At 43.3% G+C, this 20,700-nt stretch overlaps 1 protein-coding gene across 1 annotated transcript in view; it reads right to left on the bottom strand.

The window, feature by feature from the left end:
- Positions 1 to 152: 152 nt before the first annotated feature.
- mgab (MAX dimerization protein MGA b) overlaps positions 153 to 20,700 on the bottom strand; it is a gene marked incomplete at its 5' end in the record, with an annotated part of 40,844 nt that continues 20,296 nt past the window's right edge. The window contains 15 exons of the mRNA XM_084433391.1: positions 153 to 808; positions 879 to 944; positions 3,539 to 3,650; positions 4,470 to 4,676; positions 6,669 to 6,702; positions 6,792 to 6,883; positions 8,339 to 9,297; positions 9,528 to 10,313; positions 11,027 to 11,195; positions 11,958 to 12,436; positions 13,190 to 13,229; positions 13,325 to 13,519; positions 14,850 to 15,019; positions 17,101 to 17,335; positions 19,574 to 20,067. Of these exons, the coding sequence (XP_084289517.1) occupies positions 705 to 808; positions 879 to 944; positions 3,539 to 3,650; positions 4,470 to 4,676; positions 6,669 to 6,702; positions 6,792 to 6,883; positions 8,339 to 9,297; positions 9,528 to 10,313; positions 11,027 to 11,195; positions 11,958 to 12,436; positions 13,190 to 13,229; positions 13,325 to 13,519; positions 14,850 to 15,019; positions 17,101 to 17,335; positions 19,574 to 20,067 (4,142 nt within the window). The 3' untranslated portion in view covers positions 153 to 704. The remainder of the gene's footprint in view (positions 809 to 878; positions 945 to 3,538; positions 3,651 to 4,469; positions 4,677 to 6,668; positions 6,703 to 6,791; positions 6,884 to 8,338; positions 9,298 to 9,527; positions 10,314 to 11,026; positions 11,196 to 11,957; positions 12,437 to 13,189; positions 13,230 to 13,324; positions 13,520 to 14,849; positions 15,020 to 17,100; positions 17,336 to 19,573; positions 20,068 to 20,700) is intronic.

The raw sequence follows: 20,700 nt of genomic DNA on the forward strand, positions 1-20,700 counted from the left end.
TGTGCATGCCTGATTTTACATGCAGCGCCTCAGAACTGAAAGAAACCCGTTCACACGCATCACTTCCTGTCAGGCATGAGAAGTAACTCCCGTTAAAAACTGAAATGTTGCTACATTTATAAAGGCAGAACAATAAAACAGCCAAAACATTTATGGATATCAATTTTATTTTTGCACAAGGCCATAATATGAACCCAATCCTGAGGCCATTTCAATATGATAAAGAGGGTGAATGTGCATAATTTACAAACAGACAAAACTTCACAAGATTAATGCATGAAGATCAATCTGGACGAGGTATTTTCCAGATCTCTTAGACTAATTTAATGATTACAACGAACACAGGCCTCACCAACACAAGCATGATTCATAAATCACAAAAATAAATCTGCTTTAACAAAAAAAGAAACGCATAATCCATAGACTGTGCAAAAATGTTTAGTATTAAACAAGAACACCAAAATATCTCCCCAATGTGGGTTAACGAGCTCATTATCAAGTCATAACCTGAGTGATATTTACACATAACTGCTTTTTACAAAGACTGTACAAAAAACAAACAAAAAATTCTACCCATCATTAACAGAAAATGAAAGTATTTGGAGACATTAATCACATGAGAACGAGGGGTTTGCCTTGGTTTCGACTCCAGAACTCTTGTTTTTACTATGGTATTCTTATGGTGAAGGAACCGGGATCACATCTCATTCATGAGGATGAATCTGAATCACGGACTGGTTTAGGACTGGTGAAGGACTGGTGAAGGACTGCAGGACTATGTTGGGCAGGCGTGAGTGTCTCTTCGCCACTGAAAACACAAAGATTGATGAAGGTTTTCATTTTTATTCAGGAACGCTGGATTGATCATCTGAGCTCACCTGACTGAGGCGTTTCTGATGAAGGAGCTGCTGATTTCTGTTCAACATGTAATTCTGGTCCCGCCACTGCAAGAGTCAGAAAACAGTGTTAGTTTCACCCTATAGAGCTGCTGTATCATATTTCATAGGCCTATAATATCTGCTGATATCTGTTCTGATGCTGATTTCTGTTCTGATGCTGATATCTGGTCTGATGCTGATTTCTGTTCTGATGCTGATTTCTGTTCTGATGCTAATAGCTGTTCTGATGCTGATTTCTGTTCTGATGCTAATAGCTGTTCTGATGCTGATTTCTGTTCTGATGCTGATATCTGGTCTGAGGCTGATATCTGGTCTGATGCTGATTTCTGTTCTGATTTCTGGTCTGAGGCTGATATCTGGTCTGATGCTGATTTCTGGTCTGATGTTGATTTCTGTTCTGATATCTGTTCTGATGCTGATATCTGGTCTGATGCTGATATCTGTTCTGATGCTGATATCTGGTCTGATGTTGATTTCTGTTCTGATATCTGTTCTGATGCTGATATCTGGTCTGATGTTGATTTCTGTTCTGATGCTGATATCTGGTCTGATGCTGATATCTGTTCTGATGTTGATATCTGGTCTGATGTTGATTTCTGTTCTGATGTTGATATCTGGTCTGATGTTGATTTCTGTTCTGATGTTGATATCTGTTGTGATGTTGACATCTGTTCTGATGCTGATATCTGGTCTGATGCTGATATCTGGTCTGGTCTGATGCTGATATCTGGTCTGAGGCCGATATCTGGTCTGAGGCCGATATCTGGTCTGATGCTGATATCTGTTCTGAGGCTGATATCTGGTCTGATGCTGATATCTGTTCTGATGCTGATGTCTGGTCTGATGCTGATGTCTGGTCTGATGCTGATATCTGGTCTGATGCTGATATCTGGTCTGATGCTGATATCTGTTCTGATGCTGATATCTGTTCTGATGCTGATATCTGGTCTGATGCCGATGTCTGGTCTGATGCCGATATCTGGTCTGAGGCTGATGTCTGTTCTGATGCTGATATCTGGTCTGATGCTGATATCTGGTCTGATGCTGATGTCTGGTCTGATGCTGATATCTGTTCTGATGCTGATATCTGGTCTGATGCTGATATCTGGTCTGATGCTGATGTCTGTTCTGATGCTGATGTCTGTTCTGATGCTGATGTCTGGTCTGATGCTGATTTCTGTTCTGATGCTGATGTCTGGTCTGATGCTGATATCTGTTCTGATGCTGATGTCTGGTCTGATGCTGATTTCTGTTCTGATGCTGATGTCTGGTCTGATGCTGATGTCTGGTCTGATGCTGATTTCTGTTCTGATGCTGATGTCTGGTCTGATGCTGGTGTCTGGTCTGATGCTGATGTCTGTTCTGATGCTGATGTCTGGTCTGATGCTGATTTCTGTTCTGATGCTGATGTCTGGTCTGATGCTGATATCTGTTCTGATGCTGATGTCTGGTCTGATGCTGATTTCTGTTCTGATGCTGATGTCTGGTCTGATGCTGATATCTGGTCTGATGCTGATATCTGTTCTGATGCTGATGTCTGGTCTGATGCTGATATCTGGTCTGATGCTGATATCTGTTCTGATGCCGATGTCTGGTCTGATGCCGATATCTGGTCTGATGCTGATTTCTGTTCTGATGCTGATATCTGGTCTGAGGCCGATATCTGGTTTGAGGCTGATTTCTGTTCTGATGCTGATATCTGGTCTGATGCTGATATCTGTTCTGATGCTGATGTCTGGTCTGATGCTGATGTCTGTTCTGATGCTGATATCTGGTCTGATGCTGATATCTGTTTTGATGCTGATATCTGGTCTGATGCTGATATCTGTTTTGATGCTGATATCTGTTCTGATGCTGATGTCTGGTCTGATGCTGATATCTGTTCTGATGCTGATATCTGGTCTGATGCTGATATCTGGTCTGATGCTGATATCTGGTCTGATGCTGATTACTGTTGTGATGCTGATGTCTGGTCTGATGCTGATATCTGTTCTGATGCTGATATCTGGTCTGATGCTGATTTCTGTTGTGATGCTGATATCTGTTCTGATGCTGATATCTGTTGTGATGCTGATATCTGGTCTGATGCTGATATCTGGTCTGATGCTGATTTCTGGTCTGATGCTGATATCTGGTCTGAGGCTGATATCTGGTCTGATGCTGATATCTGGTCTGAGGCTGATTTCTGTTCTGATGCTGATATCTGGTCTGATGCTGATATCTGGTCTGATGCTGATATCTGTGTTCTGATGCTGATTTCTGTTCTGAGGCTGATATCTGGTCTGAGGCTGATATCTGGTCTGATGCTGATATCTGGTCTGATGCTGATTTCTGTTCTGAGGCTGATTTCTGTTCTGATGCTGATATCTGGTCTGAGGCTGATATCTGGTCTGATGCTGATTTCTGTTCTGAGGCTGATTTCTGTTCTGATGCTGATATCTGGTCTGAGGCTGATATCTGGTCTGATGCTGATATCTGGTCTGATACTGATATCTGGTCTGATGCTGATATCTGTTCTGATGCTGATTTCTGGTCTGAGGCTGATATCTGGTCTGAGGCTGATATCTGGTCTGAGGCTGATATCTGGTCTGGTCTGATATCTGGTCTGGTCTGATGCTGTGTGCTGCTGTATTGTGTACCAGAGCGCTGTGAGATCAGGGTCTGATAATGAGAATGCTGCTGAATCAAAGCCCGTTTCTGTGCCATCAAAGACCTGCCGTGGTCCTCGAGAGCCCCAACCACCCGACGAGCCTGAAACAGAGAAAATAAAACATCAATCATCAGGTTTCCATCCAAAGTTGTGATTTTAACTTATGCGCAAATAATACAGCGTTTCCATCCCATGTGTTCAAAAGAACAAAATCATCACTTCCTGGAAAATTGGCACAAAATATCAGTAATAAAACAGCAAGTTTCTGCAATGTGTCTGTTTTTCCCTCCATCATAAATGAGTGTCTCAGAGCGTCAGACGAAACACAGTAAACGCTGTCATGTTCTCTGGCGTTCGGATGCTGGTGTTCGGGAACACACTCGTGTGAGAGACGCTTCTGGAGGGAATTAAACCAAATCATTCTGATCACACACTTTGACTCCAGCGTTTCAGAAACACCAAACCAACATTAGAGACGCTGCGACGCCATTGGTCCACTGGTTACTCCAGTTATCCAATCACAGCTGACGCTGGAGTCACATCAGGTTTGAGGGATTTATTCACTAAATGTGTTTCTGTGTAGTTTATGCATCATGTCTTCTTATCGGATAAAACAATTATCCACCTCAAAGTTTTTTATGCACATTTTTAGAATTTATGCAAAAAAATTGTATGTGAATTTTGGGATATCGCATGAAAATAGGTGGATGGAAACAGCTAATACTGATGTCACACACGCAGCGATCAGTAATGATGACCGAATACACCCGTGACAGCAGATACATGGCAAACGTTATACGTATCAATAACGATCACAATATTTTCCCATTGAATTTCCAGCATTGCTCATGAAGAGCCGTCAGAGATGTGAGAGTCAGAGTTTGTGTGTGTGTGTGTGTGTGTGTGTGTGTGTGTCGCACCTGACGGAGCAGGTCTTCAGTGTTCATGCTGTCGTCTTCATCAACACACAGTGTCCTCCTCAACGAATCCAAACTCTGATGCAACTCAACCTGACGCTTCCTTTCTCTCAGTGCTTGATTCAGACGAAACGTGCGCTTGTACAGAGGCAGATCTGACATCAACCGCACTGCATGATGGGATGCCTTTCCCACCAATTTAGCCTTTAGCTGGAAAAATAAAATAATCAGGTTTAACTGATACAAATATTTTATTTTTTACTAAACTAGTGTATCTGCACAATTCTTAAAGTCAAATTTAAGGCTTTTTAAGACCTTTTTAAGACCTGAAGAAATCAAAATTAATACCGTACATTAGGGGTGCGCAATATTGACAAAAATATGTCTAGATATTTTCAAAGTTTTGTTGATAATAATTAGATGATATTTTACTGATTGTGTTTTTGTACTGGTACCCTGGCTGGTTTAGGCCTGTTGTTGACAGAAGACTCATGAAGATATTCATATTTTGTAAATCAAAACTGGCATTAGCCTACTATATTTACACTTCATTTACAATTGCATAAATAAAGCTTCAATATTCAATATTTAAATATGAAATATTTATAATTTTAACGTTTTAATTAAATGATACTTTAAATATGAAACTGAAACCACCAGTAGGTGGCGGCACGTCACTGTCTTAATAAGCGAGTTGTTGGAGTCATTTATTCAACCGATTTGATCAAACGGCTGATTCATCCAGAAAAACAAGTGATTGTTCATTGAATCGTTAAAATGATTCGTTCAAAACACGGATTTCAGTTAAAAACAAAACAAATAAATAATAAAATAAATCATCGCTGTCTGTTGGACTACGGCTTCATTATGAAATTCTCGTCGGTGATATAAAGTGAAAATTGACAATATTGTGTCCAAAAAGTAACTCATAATGTTAACTTTGTTAATTTAACTGTTGTATAAAATAAATAGCACATTTGCAATTGTGCACAGGAAACCGGCACTCTTGCTCATGTGATATTCTAATATAACAACATAATATGATATAAATATACGACAAAAACTCATTTGGGGACATCTATAACTGCACTGACACATCACGCAGAGAAAGCAAGCATGAGAGACAAACATCTGTCAGCTCGCACTCCCAGTGCCTCGTACAGTTAAAACAATGATTACAATATCATCATAGTTCATAGACAATATCGCACACTCCTAAACACATCAAGACTGAACTTACAAATTAACTGACATTTACTCGTTTCCTTCTCTCCTCTGGCGTGCAGGAGACAGGCGTAGGCTATACTGCCGTTAGTGAGGCGAACTGTCACGTGAACAAGCAAATCCATAAAGATAGAATTTAAAAAATAATACGTAGGCCTACGCTAATTAGATAATTTCGAAAGCATTTAGATAAGTCTAATTCAAAGTGTCATCTAAAATTTAAGACCTTTCATAAGTAAAAATATTTTTAAATATATATTTTTAAGATTTTTTATGGCCTTAAATTAAAAAAATCTAATTTAAGACTTTTTAAGGATCCGCGGGGACCCTGTAAACTAGTGTATTTTTACTAGTGTAATCACCATGGGAAACTCTCAGAGTAAAACTGGGAGCTGTGAAAAACATGATACACCAGATGAGAAGTTTATCTATGAATCATCTTTTTACTCTTTTAGTTCCTTTTATAACCGCTTTAATTGTCCTTGCTTTTATTTTGTGATTATTTTAATTCCTTTCTGTGTAAAGCACTTAGTGTGTGAAATGTGCTTGCCTTGCCTAAACACAACAGCTCATGACAATCTTAAAACCTTTGCCTTAAGATTTTTTTGTAACCCTTAACAGTCACCCTCCTTTTTAAGCATATGCGTACAGTATTAATACGCACCAGTATACGGAGATGGAATGACTGTGGATTTTATTATATTATACATGTTTGCTGATTGGAGATTTGGTCAGCTTGGTTAATAATGAATGAAATCATAAAAATGTTTAAAAAAAATATGTATATATATATTGTATTTATCGTGTGACCATAACCGTGAACATGTATAATTAAATGATTTAAATATTAACTGAAAATCTCAATATTTTAGCTATATAGGTATATATAAATATTAGGGTTCGGCTGACAGAAACATCTGTGCCTCAGTGAGCAAAACAAAGGAAACTGGGATATAAATAAATCAGAAGGAGACTCACGAGCCACTGATGTGGAGCTGCTCGCTGTGTGTTCCTGAAGAGAGTAAACAGCAGATCAGCATCAGCAACACCAGCTGAGAGAATGTGAAAGGTCAAAGGTCACAAAGCTCATAACTGACTCACCGTCTGGCCTTGGCTTTCAAGCGGCAGATGATCCTCTCATCGTTCTCCTCGAACGTCTCGATGTCAACCTCGTCTTCACTGCTCTTCTCATTCTGGGATTAAAATATTGCACAATTTTAATTCAATTCAAGTTGATTTGTATCGCGCATTCACAACACAGCTTTACAGAAGATGCTCGTCTCATTCAGGAAGTGTTCTGTAGTCAGTCAGAGATTAATGTGTCAGAGTAGCGTCCACTCTCAGGCAGAAAACACATCTTTCTTTTTATAAATCATTACCTTTACATTTGTCAGTGGGTTTTGCCAATATTTAACCAGTGAAAAGTATTAAAAAGTGTTTGTGACTGAAGTACGTGGATCCTCAAATTGTCGGTAAACCTCATAATATTGTGAATGAACGTTCAGTTTAGAACATCTTTGCTTGTTTGCAATGCAATGGTGAGTAAAGAAGTGTTTGTTTGAATAAAAACAGTGTTTTCTATACTCGTATATATATATATATAAAGGCTGACGTTAGGGCTGTGCCGGTAAACTTGAAGCGCGGCTGATTCGCACCGGCGCTGATCCGCCAAAACACATCTTGTATGTGAATGCTGTGTTACGTGAATACCATGACACGAGTGAAGCACAGAGATGAAGCACAGAGATGAAGCACAGAGATGAAGCACAGAGATGAAGCACAGAGATGAAGCACAGAGATGAAGCACAGAGATGAAGCACAGAGCTTTGTTTTCAAAATGAATAATAGGTTAGCAATTAAATGTTACATTGCAGCCATGGACACATCTGGACTCGTGCCGAAAGAGCGAGGTACGTCACGTGACCACATACATTCAAGCTTTATGTTTTGTGATCTGGTCACCCGATTATCAGCAGGTCATTTTTGTTCTTTTTTGCCCATTTTACAGGGGATTATAACGTTTCTTCCTTTGGTTCGCTTTTAATTTGTCCTACAGTGTTTTTTCTACTTTACAACAGTAACAATGCGAGTATAATAGACCTGATGGCTTTTTGCTTGCACATCAAACTCTATTTAACGCAGTTAGTGCTTGTTATTATGGTAAGGCTCCTCAAGTTCATTTGGGACACGCTTGGGATTTCAGTTTTGCACATCATCACACAGAGCCTGAATGTCCTACACTGCGGAGGATAAAACTCCCTCTTCAGACCTTTTACAACCAGTGTCGGTTCCATCAGGAGAACATGAGGATATTAGAGTGAATACTTGTGTGAATAGTTGTGCAACTGCGCGAACTTTGTTTTGAAGTTGAATGTTTGATATTTCACCTGTTCAACCACAGCAAAGTTTCATAATTAGCAAGTCTGTGCTTCTTCTCTTCTGGTCCTCGTGTGCTGAGGGGCTGTGCCGCGGGGGAACTGTGTTTGCACGTGTATTTGTTAAATTATCGCTGCAAGCAATCATAAAATACAGCATATTGCACAACTGTGAGAAATGGACCTCGGGTTCGGGCTTGAAATATAAGTGTACTGGTCGGGTCGGGATAAATGATTGTGGGTACGGGCCGTGCGCAGACCCTTCACACTCACACTGTCGTCAGTGGTCCATCCGTCACTGGAGTACGTGAGCGCAGCGCTGGAGTCATTAGCCGCGAGTTCAGAGCCAGAATCATCCGAGGTCAGAGCCGGCGGGTTTCTTTTCCAGAGCCACTGGATGCGGTTCTGGACCTCCTGCCTTCTGCTCCCGTCCACAGGTGTCGCACACGCGTGTGTGTGTCCACGCGGCTCTTCTGGTGTGTGTGTGTGAGTCGGAAGTAAAGGCACGGCGAAGGTCCGCTTAGAGAACGCAGAGATCGGACTCGCGAATAAAGAGCATGAAAAATCACCACTAATGTTTGTTTTCGGATGTTGTCGGGATTCGGCAGAAACCGGGCCGTCGCTTTCAGAGGATTTGATGTTCGTCTCACGGTCCGGCTCCTCTGTTTTGAGCGACGAGACGTCGTTCGGGTCACGGTTCTGGTGGATTTCCTCATAAGGCTCGATCTTGATGCGCACAGACTCTGTCTCAGCGCCACTGATGACCTGATGTTCGTCCGTCTGCAGGGACTCACTGTAAGGCTCGACTTTAATGGCGAGTGGCGTTTCACTGGGTTCTGTTTTGATGGGAACGGAGGATTGGTGTGTGTCTTCCCGAGGGTTTTCCGTGGACCCAGACGGGCTAATCTCGGGATTCACACCGGGTTGGCCCACCATGGGCAGCTTGATTAGCCTGTACCCTCCAGGGAGTAGCACCGAGGAACCGGCTCCTCCGGCTTCTGTGTGTTGGAGGCCTGAGGACGCCGGTGGGAATATCCGGAAGGAAAACATGTTATTCTTGGCTGGAAACCCGTTGTGTGCGCCGCTTCCGAAGGTGAAGCTGGTGTTTCCCGGCGCTGAGTGGATTCTGGGGGCGATGAAGGGAAAATGCTTTGGTGAAGGTGCTGGATTTAACACAGATTTGGTCGACTGAGGTCGCTGCGTAGATGTTTTCGCTTCCTGTTGAGCACTTCCTGTTGAGAATCAACGTGAGAATGTTACATTTGATGCAGGAACACAAGCGGAATCCAGTCATAAAACAGGAATTTACTGCATAATGTCACAGAATCTGGTGTAGAGCTGCACACGGAATCAGACAGCGATATGTGTGAGAGTGTGTGTGTGTGTGTGAGAGAGTGTTCATCCTCTTTGAACACAGAGTTTAGGAGAGTAGTGCAGCAGTCGAGTGTGTTGTGGCACTGACCTGCGCTGGTCACGGGTAACGCCGAGGGAACCGGCACCAGCTGGATCGTCTGTCCGTTGAACTGACACATGTTCACTCCCATCATCCCTGCAACCGGCTGCAGGACGACCTGCTGACCCGGAGGAAGAGCGGAGACCGGGAGGACCGTCTCAGTCTGGGAGAGGGGCGGAGCTACAGTGGGGGGCGGAGCCACAGCGGAGACTGGGAGGACCGTCTCAGTCTGGGAGAGGGGCGGAGCTACAGCAGGGGGTGGAAGGACTGTCTCAGTCTGGGAGATGGGCGGAGCTACAACAGGGGGCGGAGCCACAGCGGGTGGGACAGAGAGGGGCGGAGCTATAGAGTTCTGGTCAGAGAGGGGCAGAGATACAGAGATGGGCTGAGCAACAGTGGGGGGTCCAGAGAGGGGCGGGGCTACAGCGGTTGCACCAGTGAGGGGCGGAGCCACAGCGGTCAGGTCAGAGAGGGGTGGAGCTATAGAGTTCTGGTCAGAGAAGGGTGGAGATACAGCAGGCGCACCAGAGAGGGGCGGGGCTACAGCGGGCGCACCAGAGAGGGGCGGAGCTACAGCGGTCACACAAGAAAGGGGCGGAGCTACAGCGGTCAGGATTAGCCCAGGCTTCGATGATAACACATGATTAGATGTTGAAGGTGGAGCTGCCGGATTATGAACATGTGAGAATATGTAGAGTGTTGGAGTGCGTTTGGTGCCATCGGGAGCCTGGTAGATCGCCAGAGTCTGAGTGGCTGGCGCTCTGAACGCTCCTTTACTCTGGTCTGCTTGGGTCACTAAACAGGACACAGTAAGAGAAGTTTACAGATGTTACAGTCACTCCTGCTTTTTCTCCATTCCTGTCAGCTGATGGAGTTAGGTTCACTGTTGGGGTTTAGAAGACATTTTATATTCAGTAATATTCAGAGGTGTAAAGTCCAGGGGTCAGAAAGTAAAAGTCCTGCCATATGTTTATTCCACTCATGAACTCCCTCAGCTGACTTCACTCATTAGTTGGCTGACTCCTGGCTGAAAAAATGCTAATTAGCAAATCCAGGCGATCGGAACAAAATACTGAGGAGGACTTTTACTTTCTGCACCTGGACTTTACACCTCTGGGAATATTCTGATTCTGTATTTCTCCCATGTATTACTGTGAAGCTGCTTTGAAACGATCCGTACTATATAAAGCGCTGTAGAAATAAAGCTAATTGACTTAATAAATCCTTCATTTCGGTCAAGCCAGAACACTAATTTAATCTTAATTAAAAGCTTCAATCGTACATTCCAGGACTTTTCAAGCACTACTTTTTGGTTTTCAAGCACAACAATCAGAGATCTCACTTATCAAACAATCTCTTTATTATCTTTCAAAATTCTAAAAACGGTAAATAGATAAACTAATAAAACAAAATGGTACAAATAAAGTGCAGTTGTATACTTTAGGCCATATCATTATACAGATCAACGGGTTAAACTGGACCCGTCTGATGGTTCTGCCGGATCTCACCTGAGTCCCTCGAGTGTGAACGCCTCGTCTCGTGGAGCTGAACTGGTTTGGACAGTGATCGCGCTGGTTTTATCCTGCCGGTCAGATACGCTGCCAGTCGATTGGCTGGATGAAGCGCTCCCACTCGACCCAACAGCAGCTTAGCCTGAGCGTAGGCTTTACCATTCACCTGAAGTCAGAAGGACGAGATGTTCATTCAGAGGCTAGTTCACTTCCCTCGCGGGTCAAAATTTTTCATCTTGAAAGCTTATTTAATCGCATTTTGATTTATTTTTTTTACTGCATTTTTTTTTTATTTACCTTTAAATTGCAAGGTTTGATCAATAAATAATAAATCAAGTCATTTAAGCACATTCCACACATTCTTTCAACTTAAATTCTAAATAAAAGTCATGCATAAACCTTTTAATTCAGCTCTAAATATCTTACATCGGGTGTCTGTGACCTCTTGTGGGTTAGACTTGACTTGACAAATAAATAAATAATATAAGATGATATTTCATGACTCTAGATGTCCTTATAGCTGTATATGAGCTGTTCCTCTGGGTCCTAAAGCCAGTTCTCCTCAGTGTGCATTCAGATACACATGTAGACATTATTAAATCATTTTTTGGTAAAGTTTTAGCATTTTTAGTTTGAATTTGAGTTTTTCTATGTGAACTGAAGCTTTCCTCGCACTCCATTCATTCCTACAGGGTGAAACTGACCCGCGAGAGAAAGATTTGTTACTTTTTACTTTTAAAATTTTTAACCACAAAACTTCCCAAATCCATTCATTTTGTGTGTGTGTATTCGTGGTCGGCATGCAGCAGAAGTCCTGGACCCCTCTGATGAACACTCAATTTGTAAAAAAAAAAAAATCTAAAAAGATTTGCGGGTCAGAATGACCCGAGGGAAGGATGTTTAATGACTGACACTGTGTAAGCTTCACCTTAATATGTCCGGAGCGCACCGCTGTCTTCCTCTCCGCCTTCAGATACCCAGCGGGAAGGACGCGCGACAGAAGAGGGAAGCGCTTAGCCTGTGTCACACTGATATCAACACGCTTGTTTAGTCTGTGGACTCTCCGAGAAGAGGTCTTCACACACTCGGCTCGTGTCTTCCCGTCGCGCCTCGGCTCGGGGGTCTTCTCCGGCAGGGACACGAGGGTCTTCTCCGGCAGGGACACGAGGGTCTTCTCCGGCAGGGACACGCAGACCTTGTACGTCAGCGTGGAGCCGGTCTCGTCCGCTCGGAGGTGTTCAGAGAGCAGCTCCACGCTGTAGACGTCGATGGAGTGAAGCGACGAGAGCTGGTTGGTGTTGATGGAGCGGAACAGTTCCTTCAGAACCAGAGAGCGGTGCGACTCCCAGTTACAGCCAGAGATGATCTCCAGCACTTTAGTGGGCTCTGGCCCTCCTGCAGTGACGCCTGCACACACACAACATATGAAATAACTGCTTTAACATCCGTCGCATCAGACGTGAAGAGCACACGTTCTGTCTTCAGTGGTGTTTCTTTTCATTAACGAGATCTATGACGATAAATATTCGTTGACGACCTCTTCTTCTGTGACTAAGAGGAGACGATAACGAGACGACACCAGCGTCATTAGCCCATAACTGTGACTGTATCAACATGCAATATCGTTGACGAAAGAAGACGAGACTGAAATGTAGTTAAAAAATAAAAGCATTACTAAACTCTTTGTTTTTGTATTACAGGAAAATCAGGAAACTAGATCAGGTCAAATCAGCCATGCATGAGTTCTATGAGGCATTATGAGACTATACGAGACATTCTCTAGATTTGTACTTAAAGTGCAATTATTCTGATGAAGTGCAGATATACATTTCTCAAATATCAACGCCTTCATTGTAGTCCTGAGTTTCTTCCGGGAACGAACACGTCACAATATTCCTCATTATAATAATTCATGCGCAGAATAAAGGGGCGGGGCCTGGTTGAGTTAGTTAGTAGTGTGTTAAACTGGCGGTTATGGTAAGGGGGCGGGACATTTCCCAAACGCACTCGACCAATCACAACACACTGCTCCAGCCGACTAATCAGAGCACAGTGAGGAGGGGCTTCATAGAGACAGGAAGTAAACAGAGCGTTACTGACAGACTGGGAAGAGAGGAGCCGCAACAATGGAGAATATGTCTGAGTAAAAGCGTGACTGACCTGGAGTCTGAGACGGCAGCATCTGAGACACGCCACTCATCTTCAGTCAGTGGGAGAGAAGAAGACACAGTCATGAACAGATAATGATGAGAATATCAGTGTGTGTGTGTGTGTGTGTGTGTGCGCGTGCAGTACCGCTTCCTCAGGTCTCCGGGCCGGCAGTAAGTGCACCTGTAGTGGAGGTTTGCTGTTATACTCTCTCACACGAGCACAGGTCATCATGCTCTCCAGATACAGGTACACCGGATCCTTCTCCTTCTCCTTCTCCTTCTCCTTCTCCTTCTCCTTCTCCTTCTCCTTCTCCTTCTGGGACTGGGACTGGGACCGGGACTAGATACACATTTTTGTACACTGATTATTGCGCTGAATAGGAGGATTGCATTTCATTTCGCTGTACTCTTTTGTATAATGACAAATAAAGATTCTGATTCTCTGACATACACACTGTGAGTGAGTGTGTGTGAGAGAGTGTGTGTGTGTGTGTGTGTGAGAGTGAGAGAGTTAGTGAGTGAGTGTGTGTGTGTGTGTGTGTGTGTGTGTGTGAGAGTGAGTGAGAGAGTTAGTGACTGAGTGAGTGTGTGTGAGAGAGTGTGTGTGTGTGTGAGAGTGAGTGAGAGAGTTAGTGACTGAGTGAGTGTGTGTGAGAGAGTGTGTGTGTGTGTGTGTGTGTGTGTGTGTGTGAGAGAGTTAGTGAGTGAGTGAGTGTGTGTGTGTGTGTGTGTGTGTGAGAGTGTGAGAGAGTGAGTGAGTGAGTGAGTGAGTGTGTGTGTGTGTGTGTGTGTGTGTGTGTGTGTGTGAGAGAGTTAGTGAGTGAGTGTGTGTGTGTGTGTGTGTGTGAGAGAGTGAGTGAGTGAGTGAGTGAGTGAGTGTGTGTGTGTGTGTGTGTGTGAGAGTGAGAGAGTTAGTGAGTGAGTGAGTGTGTGTGTGTGTGTGTGTGAGAGTGAGTGAGAGAGTTAGTGACTGAGTGAGTGTGTGTGAGAGAGTGTGTGTGTGTGTGTGTGTGTGAGAGTGAGTGAGAGAGTTAGTGACTGAGTGAGTGTGTGTGAGAGAGTGTGTGTGTGTGTGTGTGTGTGTGTGTGTGTGTGTGTGTGTGAGAGAGTTAGTGAGTGAGTGAGTGTGTGTGTGTGTGTGTGTGTGTGTGTGTGTGTGTGTGAGAGAGTGAGTGAGTGAGTGAGTGAGTGAGTGAGTGAGTGAGTGTGTGTGTGTGTGTGTGTGTGTGTGTGTGTGTGAGAGAGTTAGTGAGTGAGTGTGTGTGTGTGTGTGTGTGTGAGAGAGTGAGTGAGTGAGTGAGTGAGTGAGTGAGTGAGTGAGTGAGTGTGTGTGTGTGTGTGTGTGTGTGTGTGTGTGTGTGTGTGTGAGAGAGTTAGTGAGTGAGTGTGTGTGTGTGTGTGTGTGTGTGAGAGAGTTAGTGAGTGAGTGAGTGTGTGTGTGTGTGTGTGTGTGAGAGAGTGAGTGAGTGAGTGAGTGAGTGAGTGAGTGTGTGTGTGTGTGTGTGTGTGTGTGTGTGAGAGAGTTAGTGAGTGAGTGTGTGTGTGTGTGTGTGTGTGTGTGAGTGAGTGAGTGAGTGAGTGAGTGAGTGAGTGAGTGAGTGAGTGAGTGAGTGTGTGTGTGTGTGTGTGTGTGTGTGTGTGTGAGAGTGAGTGAGTGATGCTCTGCACACCTGAGCTCTGGGCCGGTGTGTGTGTGTGTGTAAGCGTAGCGCTCGTGTTGCTGCTCCGGCTGGTCTGGGAGTGAAGAGTGGCTCAGGATCGTCCTCACACACACTCCTCCTCCACAGGCGGGTCACCGGGAGAGCTGGAGCGGGTCGGGTGCCTGATCCGGGGTCAACGGCTGTGAACAAAAGAACAACACATCATAAACAACACTGGCTGACGTAGAAATAGCGTAATGACACTGAAATATTGTAATGATGTAGAAATAGCGTAAAGACATAGAAATATCGTAATGATGTAGAAATATCGCAATGATGTATAAATATCGTAATGACGTTGAAATATCGTAATGACGTAGAAATATCGCAATGATGTATAAATATCGTAATGACGTTGAAATATCGTAATGACGTAGAAATATCGTAATGACATAGAAATAGCGTAATGACGTAGAAATAGCGTAATGACGCTGAAATATCGTAATGATGCTGAAATATCATAATGACGTAGAAATAGCGTAATGACACTGAAATATTGTAATGATGTAGAAATATCGTAATGACGTTGAAATATCGTAATGACGTAGAAATATCGTAATGACGTAGAAATAGCGTAATGACGTAGAAATAGCGTAATGACGTAGAAATAGCGTAATGACGCTGAAATATCGTAATGGCGCTGAAATATCATAATGACGTAGAAATATCGTAATGACATAGAAATAGCGTAAAGACATAGAAATAGCGTAATGACATAGAAATATCGTAATGATGTAGAAATATCGTAATGACATTGAAATATCGTAATGACGTAGAAATATTGTAATGATGTAGAAATATCGCAATGATGTAGAAATATCGCAATGATGTAGAAATATCGTAATGACGTTGAAATATCGTAATGACGTAGAAATATCGTAATGACACAGAAATAGCGTAATGACGTAGAAATTAGGGCTGGGTAAAAAATATCGATTTCTCGATTTGAATCGATTCTCATTTTTACGAAACAATATTGATTCTTAAATCCCAAGAATCGATTAGTCATCCTGTTTTCAGTTGATGAATGAATGGAACATTGTTGCGCGCATCCCATCCAATAAATCGCAATAATCTTTGTGCTTTGTTATTATTGATATGAAACAAAGTATCAGATTTCAAACTACGTCCATTTTCTTACGAAATTCAAAAACATAATTACCGTTTTGGCGCTGTGGCGTGAGATCGCTCTGCCGCAGCTCAGCTCTAGAGAAGCAGTAGCGCGGAGTGCACATGACCTTCTCTTCCGCCTTAATAACAGCAGTTACAGCGCGAAATAAACATGAATGAGCATCTGAAAGTGTGTTAAAAGATAGAGTACAACTTATCGAAGTCCGTATCATGTCACATGGAATCGATCACTCAGTGTTTCAACCGTGGAAAGACGTCAGTAAACAATGTCATGTAACGTAATTTAGGCTACCTCAGAAAAAACATATCCAGTGACCATAAACTCGTTAGTCAGCTAGAAAAATTAACTCTAGAGAGGAGCATTTTGTTAAATATATGCACCATATTACATATTCATTATAATTTTTAATGTTCTTCAATATTTTATGCATGTTTGAATAAATCTGGAAAGTTTTTTATGACAGCCACCATTTAAATTTGTATATAATTCCATATAACTTTATTATCATAAAAATAAATAAAAGTGTATTTTAAGTGTTTGTATACAAATCAGTTAATTTATAGTAGGCTAATGAAGCCTATTGGCTACAACTGACTCCCATAGTTTACAATAATAGTTAAGAGATTTGTTTTCCTTGAGAAAATTTGCCATGTATTGTACCTGATATCCAAAATAATCGATATTGAATCGAATCGAATCGTAATCGAAATCGAATCGAATTGCAAGCTTGTGAATCGAAATCGAATCGAATTGTGAAATTTGTGTCAATACCCAGCCCTAGTAGAAATATCGTAATGACGTAGAAATAGCGCAATGACGTCGAAATATCGTAATGACGTAGAAATATCGTAATGACGTCGAAATATCGTAATGACGTTGAAATATCGTAATGACGTTGAAATATCGTAATGACGTAGAAATATCGTAATGACGTCGAAATATCGTAATGACGTTGAAATATCGTAATGACGTAGAAATATCGTAATGACGTAGAAATAGCGTAATGACGTTGAAATATCGGAATGACGTAGAAATAGTGGTGCATGTGCAAGTGGTGCATGTAAATAGTTATGAGAACGTGAGACTCACGGAAGGCCATGAGGCCGCTAGCGCTGTGTGTTAGCATGGGCTCCTGCCGGCGGATCAGGAGGATCTTGTGTTTGAAGCAGCTGCAGCTGAACATGCACTGCACGCGTCTGCAGTGTGTGGACCCGCGGATCTCTCTGTTCAGACTCTCACACACACACCCCAGCAGGCAGAAGAGCTGAGCGCAAGACTCGTCGTTAGCCTTCCGCGCGCTGAGCTGCGTCGTCTCCACCACTGGCTGTGCAGAGGAACGGAAATATGATACAACAAATGAGCAACAGACTGAAGTTATCAGTGTTTACAGGAAATTATAACATTGAAATAATTATATATATATTCTGACCATGTGTATATTCAAGTATATATATTGCAGGTGCAGCGGTTCTCTGTGAAAAAAAAAAAATATATATATATATATATTTGAACCGTACCGTTCTCAACCCTTGGTTCGCTGCGCACCTGCACGATTTGGCCGTCTGAGACAATTTTTGCTAAATCATAAAAGATTGCTCTGATCCGACGCTAAAATCTGTAATCTTTGATCGTTAGTTTGACATGTTCACCGACAGCGGATTAATGACCGATCAGATTTGGACTCTGGCGTGTCAGAAGTCTTGACTCTCAGTCCTGCAGTGACTCTCCTTTCCATAACCCTCACATTATCTCCGTTTTCAAGACAAGCCGTGACTAAAATGAACGAGTCATTGATTGATGATGTAAAACTCTGGACAAGTTTTCTTGTGTGCATCCGTCTTTAACGTGTCGTACAGTCTGACATCAATGACAACGGAGATCTCATGCTGATGATCATGCTCGTACAGTCTGACACGCAACAATCGTAAAGGACTGTTATAAATCGTACAGTGTGCAGCCGGCTTTGAGTGAAAGCAACAGTCGAGGCGTGTGTATCAGTGTACGGGATCTGTGCATTCGCTCTTAAAGTGACAGTAGCCTAATATATCCTGCTGTCTGTGTTTTTAATGTTAAACAACATTTGGCATTTTTAAAATATCGGCATTGGCCGAAAAGTTTTTCTGATTGGCCGATGTGTAGGAAGCGGGACTTTTATTTTGACGGGCGGTGCTGAGAACACCAGCGCCTGAGAAGAGAACGGCAGCGCCTGATCACACAGCGCTCACTCACATTCTCCGTCTCACATTCAACTATCGGCTTTATATCGGCCGTCGGCCACCCTGCCTCTCTAATGCTGCGTTCACACCAAACGCGAATCTGCGTCAAAATTCGCGCCTGCCGCGTCTAGTTATACGCGTGACCACTTTGTGTGCATTCGCGCGTCAAGAGTGAAATTGACGCGCGTAAAATCAAAAGTTTGAAGCGAAATTTACGCGCGTCAAAGGCGAAGTCAGGGGGCGAAAGTTTCTAAGCTGTTGGCGGCCATATTTTTTAGATGTTTATCGAGCATTAGCAATAGCATTAATCGAGAGAGTCACCGCTCGTATATGCTCTGGAGAGCAGAAACAGCTGCGTAGGGGACATCGTCGCTGTTCTCGGGTCCACCAGACCCTCCGGAGGGTTTCAGGAGTTTCACAATTTGCTCCAGGAGGTAGGTTTGGTGGACCTAACGGTGAGGACGCTGACGAGGACAGCGTAGGCCGTATAAAGCCTCGGCCTCGAGTGGTCGCTGCCTGACGAGCCCGCGCTGTAAAGCCCGGCGCGAGGTTCACCCTCTCCCGCACCTAATCTGTCATTTATTTTTGTTTTGATAATAAATGGAGGCAGCCTCCAAAAGTGAAACCTGTCCTGTTATTTTTTTTTTTTGAAAAGTTTTTATACACTTAATTGTGTTTGGTGTCTTTACATTAGATTAATAAAGTTTAATATAGGCTAATCTAGAATAGATATGGAATAAATAGCATTCAATACAAATGAGTAGGCTATCTCTCATATTGAAATCGAGTTTTTATGTGAAAGATTTGCTTTGTTGTGCATTTTAGTCATATTACAAAATAATTTATTGAGGCCAAACATAAAATAACATTAAACTGTCAGTTCACCACGTGACAGCAGCAAGCACGCAGGCTCCTGATTGGTTAACGCGGCGCGAATTGACGCAGAAGTTCAGATTTTTCAACTCGGGCGGCAGACGCGAATTCGCGTCAAACGCGTGATGCACAAAAAGCACAATTCGCGCTTAACGCGCGAAACGCACCAGACGCTCAATTCGCGTCTACCGCGCCGCGCTAAACGCCTCATTCGCGCCGCAAGACCTCCAGACGCGCGTAAACGCGTCTTACCATTGACTTAACACTGAAATCACTCGCGCCAGACGCATATTCGCGTTTGGTGTGAACGCAGCATATCGGCCATCAAAAAAACAGTATCGGTGGACCACTACAGCAAACCGAGCCATACAGAGACCGTGACCCCAAACCCATGATACAAACCGAACCGTGAGTAATTTGAACCGTATATATATATATATATATAAATATATAGTGTTTCTGATGGCTCATACCTCTGAGGTTAGCAGTGAACTCAAGGCGAAGCTTGCTCTCTCGCTAGTGATGCAGGCGGGATCCTTCCCATGAACCACGGCGTGTTCTTCGTGTTCCAAGAGCTGCGTGTGACTATCAGCCGATCCGTCGTCAGCGTCTCTGTTAAACCTGAGCTGGAGCCGACGGCGCTTTCTCCCGCGCCTGGAGCGCTTTTTCCCGAGCGTCGGGCGGGACACTGGAGGATCATGGTCCTGATGATGGTCCTGAAGCGAGCGCTGGGAGCTGCTCCTGGAGGACGAGCGAACACCGTGTGGTGCAGGTGTGTATGGAAACACACGCCGCGTCTGAAGGACACTGGCTAGCGTTCGCACGTAGCTTTGGCTTCTGACGGGCAGCTGATAGGTCACCGGCGCCGGAGAGCTAGCGGAGAACACAGCCGCGCGATCACTGATCCTCTGGCCTTCACTCGCGAGATACTCATCCAGCATGTCCGAGGAGAAGGCGGAGCGGTTGCCTGAAACAAAAATATGAAATGATAAAGTGACGGCTAAAAAAGTGGATCAAAATGCTTCATTGTGTTCAGTCTGTGTGTAAAAAGAGCAATTAAAGAAAACACACTTCAGCAAAACATGATCAGCTCAAAGTGTCCCAATCATTTCTGCTCCCAAATGTGTATTAATGTCACTGATAGGGTTAGGGTTATGTCACTGGTAGGGTTGGGTTATGTCACTGGTAGGGTTAGGTTATGTCACTGGTAGGGTTAGGTTATGTCACTGATAGGGTTAGGGTTATGTCACTGGTAGGGTTGGGTTATGTCACTGGTAGGGTTGGGTTATGTCACTGATAGGGTTAGGTTATGTCACTGGTAGGGTTAGGGTTATGTCACTGGTAGGGTTGGGTTATGGGTTAGGGTTAGGGTTAGGTTATGTCACTGGTAGGGTTAGGGTTATGTCACTGGTAGGGTTAGGGTTATGTCACTGGTAGTCACTGTATGAAGAATATCTGGGTATAATATGTCAGTTTACTGTATTTTGCTCTCCTCACTTACATTAATGAGGTATAGTGTCCTGATCACACTAGTGAAACAATATCAAAAGTATACATTATATCTGGTGTCTGAGTAAGTTTTGGTTTGACCGTATTTTGA

This window comes from Rutilus rutilus, assembly GCF_951802725.1.
Source record: "Rutilus rutilus genome assembly, chromosome: 15".
Classification (NCBI taxonomy): domain Eukaryota; kingdom Metazoa; phylum Chordata; class Actinopteri; order Cypriniformes; family Leuciscidae; genus Rutilus; species Rutilus rutilus.